Here is an 8967-nt window from a genome sequence, read left to right on the forward strand (position 1 = left end):
GGGCAGCAGATATGCAAGATACACAGTGATTATGTACAACTTGCAAAGCAATGGGAGGTGTCACAGGGACTGCTAGCTGCACATTAAAACCCATATTGACTGCACTGCAGATTTCTGAAGAACCGGTTGCTTAAATTATACTAGGTGTGACTGCTGCCAGAACAATACTAGAACATTCTAGCTTATAACTATAAAGTGTTTTAAGTATAGAAAACCTGCAAGACATCAACTTTGTACTGTTTAAAATTTTTCTGTGTGTGTCTATAAAACTTTGAAACATTTGTGCAAAATGTTCAGTATAAAGGTGATTGTATGCTAGCTGCTTTCTTCAAGGCCAGAGAATGGAAAGTAGAGGTCTGTCAGGTGAGGAGGGGAGTACCACAATTTTTGCTCTACCAACCAGTAAGAAAATCCAGCTAAATATATTTATCCAATCAGCTAAAGACATCAGCTTTTGACATATAAAACAACACTGGTGAAAGCAGCACAGCCACGAAACACTGCAGTCTCGGATTCCTTTGTTCCTGACGCTGTTTGAAATTCTCAGCACGGACCCTCGGGCCAGTGCCTCGCAGTCTGTCACGAGGCAAAACACTCTGCCATTGTTCTACGGTGAGACGGCTTGGTCGGACTAGCAGATAAAGAACAAAGCCCAGTTCAAACAAGCTGCTCTTTGTCCATTCGCTGCCCTGGGGGGGGGGGGGGTGGCGTTTGGGGGAGGGAGGAGGAGGATGAGGAGGATAAGGAGGAAGGAGATGCAGTAGAATGTATGGTGCTTGGAGAACACAGACTTTGAAAGTGAGAGAGTGAATGCATGGAGAGCAGCAGGAGGAGTGGATGGGTTAATGAAAGACAAGGGGAACTGGAGAGATAAGCATCCTCTTATATAATACAGCTCATCAGGGTCAAAGTAGAGATGGGGTTTTTACTGCAGAATGATTACATCCCCTTGGCTGGGAGGCGCAGCAGTAAAACAATAAAAAGATTAATTCAAAACCTGTCTGTCGATGAAAAAAGGTGCAGACGAGTACAGACAGGGACACTGGTAGGGAACCTGGCTCAGGCTGAAACCCACAAAGGCCTAAATCAAATGGCCCGTAAGCAATTCCCTGGGAGATTTCAGCTCAAACGATTTAATTAATCCACCCATTGTACCTCCCAGTCAGCAACATCGAGGAACCATCCCTGCTGTTGCACCCTTTGGCCAGACGTTTTAGCATGTTGAATCACGCGTGATGATGCGGAGTGTTGTGTATATGTTCTGCGTTTGCTGAATAGGTTTATGTTTCAGCCCCGTGACATCCTGTCCCTCAAGGTCTGATTCAGGAGCTTGAAAAAGAAGCTTGCAGCTGAACACACCAAGGTCCTTAGGGAGTGAGCCGAACTCAGCTGGAACACCTGTGGATCATAACAAGCTTTTCCTTGCTATCATGACCATTAAGAAACTACTAAACAGATCAGTCCTTTGGAGATGGCTGGCTGTGTGGCAAGCAGTAGCATGTGCACCTGACCCGTGCTGTACAAATAATGCGTTAAACTTAAATGCACAACTGCAAAATGCCAAAGCAGACCTGCAGATCCCTCTAAACCCATTTATAAAGCTGATATTTCTGATCTCTGACACACAGATTTGGAGACACAGAGAATATATACAGGCATGTTCAGTACACAAACATACTCACATGAAACTGTGAGGTGAAGACAGACTGAACTTAAGTAAACTTACTCGGAGGAAGTAAGCTGCTTAAAGTTTCAATTTTCCAATAAAGACTGCAAATCCATTTCCCCATAAATGTGGAACTGAATTACACGGGGCATGAAAGTTTGCATTTTGAAAAAAAATCCAGTTGCCTAAATGGGCAATGCAGTATATTAACAAAAGACATGAATAACTGCTTAGGAAACCTGCAATAAATGAAAATATTAGTAGCAGCCATTATAAAAGAGAAGGATAACGTAGTATAAGTGTAAGTGCTGCATCAGGGGGTATGTGAAAAGTGTAGTGACATTACTAATATATAATGATTCAGATATACGGGGTCTGTAATGTTTCTGGGAAACAGAATATATATAAGATTTGTGTTATGTTTTGCAGCTAACTGTGACAGCTAGACAATGCTGGACCGATAACATTGTACATCATGAAAACAAGAGGCAGCACAGACTAGTTTGCTCCAGTTTTGACTTGTTGACTGTAATGTTTTTGGCTTGAATTCAGAGAGCAGGATCAAACAGCCCAGACCCCCCGATTCCAGCCGCTATATCTTCCCTAACCAAGCCCCCCCCTGCAGTGCCATACAGCAAATAAGCAACAGTCGGCAGATTTTCCCTCTTGCCTCCAGCTGTCATTGTTCGCATTCGGTTGGGCGGCAGCACATTGCATTTTCACTTCCTGGAATGGAAATGTTGAAAGGATAGTGTAGGTGTGGATGCCGAAGTTTCTAACTTGATACGCAGGGTATGCTTTAGCTAGGCTCTGTTCGTAAACATAAACACGTCAGCTTCCGTATAAAACCAACGCGTCAAACGGCACGAAAGACCAAAAGATAAGTTTAAGAAAAAAAAACACTTGTTTATATATGAACAAATGTTTTGCTTTGAGTGTTTTGTCTGAATCTGTCTGAATATGATAAAGGTGGGAATCCATATTTCTGACTCAGTATATGGTGACTCCCCTAACAATGCCACGTAGCAGTTAATGTACTCTGCTCCGCGGAGATGAAACTGAAGGCTTTATCATCCTTGATGGGAGAGAATAAATTTCAGATCAATGTATTCATGAGTGATAGACAAGGTGGTTCTGTGGAACAGCATGTCGTACATCTTGGAAAACATTTGCATAGATGTTTTATGTTGGTATTGCTTCTCATTTTATGTTCATCTTGCAGTCTAAACCCCCTCACGTCTCACTGAGGCAAAGTTACATGTTATCATATAGCATATTCCTGCTTTATTTTTAGCAGGACGTAAGGCACCTGTATTACAGTACATTTACAATGGCTGGGTTAACTATTAAAAAGTATGGAAAGGTATTGCAATACATTAAAAAGTTTACATCATAAATTAAGTTCTGCTACTTTCTGTAGGTCAGACGAAATTTTATATCAGCCATTCAACCATCTTCCAACCGCTTATTCAGTACAGGCTTGCGGTTATGGCAAAGAGTAACAACATATTCAGAATTTACACAAGGAGAAAAGGCTGAAGGCCTGAAAATGGTGGATTTACTGGCATACTATTGTAAATCGCTTGATTATAGAAGGTGCAGTGTCCACGTATGTACCGTAAAAACCTATTAATAATGAAATATTGAAATAATGAAAATAAGCAATTTTTGCATTTTTAGAGATTTGGATTGCTTGGATTACAGTAACGTGATCAGCATGATGCTTTGGTTAAGAATCATACATTTTCAGCTGTGTTAAAGAAAAAAATGCATTACATGTATAAAATAGTGTCCTGTGATAGACTATCTCCTGCTTGGCGGCACGGGGGTGATGTCTGGCTAAGGACAGGGTGCTGTGCCGTTGGTCACTGGTTCAAGTCTTGTGCTTGCCAGAGGCATTTAGCAACGCCCATAACCCCAACTGGTCCAGGGACTGGCTCATCCTGTTGTCTCAGTTATATGCAGCCTTCGATAAAAGTGTCTGCTACTTAATGAAATGTAATGAGTTTCATGTTCACAGCCTAAGCCCTGAAAATCACAATCTAGTAGGGTGACCATACTTCGCTTTGCAAATACGACGACGCCAGGAGCAAGACGCAAAGGGAGGTGACGAAGTAACGTAAGTATTCAGACAGAGAGTATTCAGACTGCGGGAAGCAGATGTCGACATGAAATAAAACGAAATCCCGCGTATTTCAAGCATTTTTTTCAAGCACTTTCCCAAAAAAGAGGATAAGTCTAGGAAAAAGAGGACATATGGACACCATTATAAAAGTTATTATGTTCATTAAGAAAGGGTGCGTCAGCAGACAGCAGAATTTGCCATAAAGATTACAGTACATCTCATCTGAAGGCATTTATTTGATTCTACTAGTATTGTTACTTTATAAGGAAAACAATTACTTTCTTCATATGCAACTCTTGTGATTTTGTCTTTTATCCCATCACTCATGTTGTTTTCCTAATCCCTCTCTGAGAACTCGGAGATCTTACACCTTTTATATGGTTGTGTCACTCCCGCTTATTTATGTGCGCTTAGAGGGAGGTGCAATTATAGATACGAGTAGTGTGCTTAAGGTCGAGCGAATCCTCATGGTTGGTGCATATATGTTGGTAACACATATATGAATTTCAAAGGCTAAAAGAAAGCAAAATTTGACTTATGTTGTATAGTGGGTGAATAATATATGTCAGTTTAAAATATTGCGCCATTCATCATTGTTATATTTAGTGTTGAACATTTGCTCTACGTCGGTACGTCGGTCGACCTTAAATAAAGGCACTTTGTCAAACTGTCAATTGCGTAATGTCGCTTTAAAAATCCCATTGAAGAAATGTCAGTGGCAGTACTATAGAGATACGGAAAGAGAACATTACAGAGAACTGGAAGTTCTGTCAGGCCGTATTTGTAGGACCGCGACGGCGGAAGAGGTAACAATTATATGATACGATGTTTTTAAAACCGATGAGTGTGTGTGTGTGTGTGTGTATATATATATATATATACACAAGTGTGTGTGTGTATAATTATTGGCAAGCTGACCGGTTTCCAAGTTCTACTTAGACCGGTACTTAGTTATTCACACCTCATTACTCACGTTAGGAATCGTATGGCGTGACACTTGTTGGAGCTACTCGAGAAGCTGTACTTGTACACGCTGAAACATTTATGAGTATATTTCCTAGGTTATTAAGTAGGACTTTTTTTCAGTTGTACCAAAAAGAGGCGAATGGAATCTAAAGCACTTTAGCTGGGTTTGAGCGCCGCGTAACGTTGCGGGCAGCCTGACACGCGGCGGCCGGGGGCTGCTGTCAGCCAGCCGGTTGTAGCCGGTGTCACTCTCATCGGGGGCCCGACCGGCCAATTCGCTCCAATAACTACCATTGACTTAAGTTATAATTTCTGCTATATATATAATTATAATCTTTTATAAAGCTCAAGAATCGCTAAATAATACGATAGTGATCGTGATCGGGAAGTTCCATGACGGCGGGTGATGCAATAATCAACCAAGGTTTCTAATGTCAGCCGTCGTAGGCGTTGAAGGTGGAGCCATGACGTTGTTTTATATATTATAAGATAGAAGCTTTGTCTAATAATAATTAAAGAAAATACTTGGTCGAATAATGAATTAAGTGGCACCCTGAACGACGCGACCTTCCATACGTATTAAATGTATCCGCTTTTCCTGTCGATGCAGCGACATTTGAGGTAGAATACATAATTTGTTTTACGAAATGTGATTCACTGTCTTTCGATTATAATGATGTAATAAGAGTTGTGAGTTATAAGAATAACGAGCTAGTTACCAGTTCGGTTTTTTCCTCCTTGATTAATTGTTTTAGTTATACCTTACCAAAAAAAGTATACTTAAAGTTCATTTCGTTAAGTATACTTTTTGAGACTAAATTGGCTCACTTTTGGTTTATGAAAGTATATATTTTAAGTGTATTTATTTAGTAATATTAGTTATTTGTATTTTTATACCTGAAATTGCTACAAACAGCACAGTAGCGATATGACTACATGTAGATTACACTAATAAAAATTTGCAAAACATACTTAGTTTTCTCTTAGCCACTCAAAATGAACAAATATTGTTTTGAATGCCAAAATTAAACATAAAATTTTGAAACATTTTTTCATATAAGCTAGACTTTTCTCAATACATGTCAGTTTAAGCCAGGTATACTTAAGTCAGACTTTGTTTAGTATATCTCTGTTAAGTACATAAGAAGTTTAGTAAGAGTATACTTACTTATTTTTTAGTTTAGGAAAATTATGCTTACAGTGCACTTAAGTATACTTCTTTTTTGTAAGGGTACTTCTGCTCAGGTAGTCAGAATACGGTATATTTAATTCCTTACTATCATCTTTACTGAACACGATTAACCCGTTTTTTTAGGTTAATTAAAACGAATCAACGCGGATATGAGTAAAGTTACCGAAACCGATATGAAGGACGTGGAACTTAATGAGCTGGATCCGGAGAAGCAGCCCATGACAGACGGAGGGGCTGGTAATTCTCCCATCGGTACCGAGAAAAATGGAAGCATCACAGTGAAGATAGCGGACGACTCCGATGTGAAGTTCACTGGTCTGTCAAAAGAGGAGCTGATGAAGGTTGCTGGGACACCAGGGTGAGGAACTGGGATGTCTAATTATTCACTGCTGTTTTTTTTACGATGTTCATAAGCTAGTTTCAGTTCAAACCAATGAAAACTGTGAGCTGTCCTCGGATTTTCTTGTCTCACGGTCTCTTCCATTCCTAGGTGGGTTAGGACACGATGGGTTCTTCTCATCCTGTTTTGGGTCGGTTGGATCGGGATGCTGGCTGGGGCCATTGTGATCATTGTCAAGGCCCCACGATGCAAATCTCTCCCAGAAATGAACTGGTGGAACTATGGCCCCCTGTACAAGATTTGGGATGTGGATGTATTCACTGAGACAGGTGGCCTGAAAGGTAAAAAATATTCAATTGTGCTGATGTGGGTGAAGCAGTAGTGTACTCCAGCTGGCAGGATGGAAAAGTTTAATCAGTCGGTAAAGTTGGGAGGGTATATTTTAGACTTCAGTGGAGGCACGGGTGGGGGGAGGTCTTGTGTCAGCCTTGTGACTCCTGTAAGCAGAAAGCTGCCCAGTGAACCAGAACGCAGACCTTCTGAAGAGGCTGTTGATTCTGCAAATGTGATATTTTTCTTTCTTTTCTTTCTTTCTTTCTTTCTTTCTTTCTTTCTTTTTTATCAATCTATCTGTTTGCTTGATCCCTGAAGTTTTATGTAGTTGCATATAAGACAGTCCAAGAATATGGGTTGATGGATGTTAGATATTGGAAAAAAATATATTTTGATGCTCATTCCTCCGCAGGAGTGGTGGAGAAAATAGACGACCTGTCTCAGTTAAAGGTGAAGGGTGTGGTAATGGGACCTCTTCACACCGTCCAGAGGGACCAACCAAACACACTGAACTTTCAGGCCATCAACCCTGAGGTGGGGACGGATATGGACTTTGAGAGCCTGGTGGACAAGGCTCACAAGAAGGGTGAGTGTCTGAGTATCTGCTAATGCTTGTTACTCTCATTTTATTCTACCATCTAATAAAATGTGCAGTTATGTTCGGTTTAAATAGTAAATGTATGCCACTGCTTCCCTGACAGGCCTTTCAGTCGTTTTGGATTTGACGCCAAATTACAAGGGCAACAACCCTTGGTTTGATAAAGTCCAGGTGCCCAGCATTGCTGAAAAGCTGAAGGTGAGGGTCAGATTTAAAGACTGACATTTTGAGTGAAATTGTACTCATTTTCTGGAATTTTTCAATGTACAGTCTAACCCCCCCACCCAACCTTTTTAAGGTTGCTATGTCCCACTGGATGGATTTGGGAGTGGATGGATTTCAGCTGGATGGAATCGATGAAAATTTTGTGGATCAGAGTATATGGCATAGTCTGAAGAACACCATTAAGGGCAACAGAACAGATGGGGCAAAGCAAAGGTGGGCACTTGTGTCTAATGTGAGCCTTTGGGTAGCCCCGGTTTTATTCTTGTTAAAAAGCTGCTGGAGGTTGCCACACATGCAGTTGATGGTATGACTTGTGTTGGGATATTGGTGCATGTGAAAAGGGGAGTTTCGAAAACCTGTCTTTTGGTGGCTAATGGCAACCTTTGCATCTGTCCAGGGTCCTAATTGGGGTGACCATGCAGACCACTGCAGCAACTGTATCTTCGCTCCATAACATTTCCACAGTGGACTTGCTGCTCTCCAGGGTTCTGCAGCCCAATGTCACTGGTGGTCAGTGGGCTCAGGCCATCCAGCAGCTGTATGAGTCGCGCAACCAGACTGATCTGGCTTGGAACGTAGGCAGCAAGGATGACAGCCACCTCGGCACATTGGTTGGGGCCACGCTGGTGAAACTCTACCAGATGTTGTTGTTCACTCTGCCAGGGACGCCGGTGTTCACCTACGGTGATGAGATCTGTCTGAAGAGAGCTGGGGTAAGCCACGAAAGGGAATCAGTTTGTCCATATCGTCAAGATGCTGAACTTATGATCATCTGGAAGATAATTGTGCATGTAATTTATGAAACATTAGGTCAGAGGGCTTGGTAATCGGAATAACTGAGCGTGTCATTAATTTTATTCGGTCACGTTTGGTTCTCATAGTGATGTGGGAGCTTAAGTATGTGTCTGCTTTCACCAGAACGCTACACATTATCCCAAGATGGTTTGGGATTCACTGGAGCATACAGAGGAGAAGAATGAGACCGTGAAGGTGGGGTGTGTGTATGAACTTCTGTGTGTGTGTCTCCCCTCTATGATTATGCATAAACACCACTCACACCGCTCGCATCCTCTCTCACAGATGATGAGTGAGCACCGGCGGTCCTGCCACTCCTTCTTCAAGACCCTGAGCGACTTGCGGGGGAAAGAGCGCTCCCTACAGCACGGCGACTTCCTGCTCCTCCACAACAGCACGACATCTCTGGCCTTCTTGCGGCAGTGGGACCAGAGCGAACGCTACCTGACCGCCCTCAACTGGGGGAAGAAGTCCGTCACCTTGCGTCTGTCTCATGCCCACCTGCCTGAGCATGCCACTGTGTTGCTCAGCACTGACCCCAAAACCCACCCCCCTGAGAACTCCGTGCAGCTGGCAGACCTCCAGCTAGAGGCCGAGGAGGCCTTACTGCTGCACTTCCCCTATGCTGCTTAGTCGCTAACATTCTGTTTGAGTTCCCAGTACTTCCATGTTACTGGGTGGGGTGGATGTCTTGAAATATGAATAAAATATAACGTCTAGCATCTTA

General features: G+C 42.2%; 1 protein-coding gene across 3 annotated transcripts; it reads left to right on the top strand.

Annotated features, from left to right (window-relative positions):
- Positions 1-3638: 3638 nt before the first annotated feature.
- On the top strand, positions 3639-8967 carry LOC125750772 (4F2 cell-surface antigen heavy chain-like). 3 transcript variants are annotated; one of them, XM_049029013.1, is made up of 9 exons: positions 3639-3785; positions 6073-6307; positions 6440-6630; positions 7035-7208; positions 7324-7418; positions 7519-7658; positions 7843-8158; positions 8364-8435; positions 8526-8967. In XM_049029013.1, the coding sequence occupies exons 2-9, from the start codon at positions 6099-6101 to the stop codon at positions 8871-8873; spliced, it is 1545 nt and encodes a 514-aa protein (XP_048884970.1). In that variant the 5' UTR covers positions 3639-3785; positions 6073-6098; the 3' UTR covers positions 8874-8967. The 3 variants fall into 3 exon arrangements, with proteins under 3 accessions (XP_048884970.1, XP_048884967.1, XP_048884969.1); XM_049029010.1 differs by lacking the exon at positions 3639-3785 and adding an exon at positions 4460-4597; XM_049029012.1 differs by lacking the exon at positions 3639-3785 and adding an exon at positions 4729-5378.

Source organism: Brienomyrus brachyistius, chromosome 10, assembly GCF_023856365.1.
Source record: "Brienomyrus brachyistius isolate T26 chromosome 10, BBRACH_0.4, whole genome shotgun sequence".
Taxonomy (NCBI): Eukaryota; Metazoa; Chordata; class Actinopteri; order Osteoglossiformes; family Mormyridae; genus Brienomyrus; species Brienomyrus brachyistius.

Bases quoted from the DNA above. Each gene is read 5' to 3' on its own strand.
- LOC125750772 (XM_049029013.1), top strand. From the start codon at position 6,099: ATGAGTAAAGTTACCGAAACCGATATGAAGGACGTGGAACTTAATGAG. The intron at 6,308-6,439 runs GTGAGGAACTGG...TTCCATTCCTAG, and splicing joins AAGGTTGCTGGGACACCAGG to GTGGGTTAGGACACGATGGG. The intron at 6,631-7,034 runs GTAAAAAATATT...ATTCCTCCGCAG, and splicing joins TGAGACAGGTGGCCTGAAAG to GAGTGGTGGAGAAAATAGAC.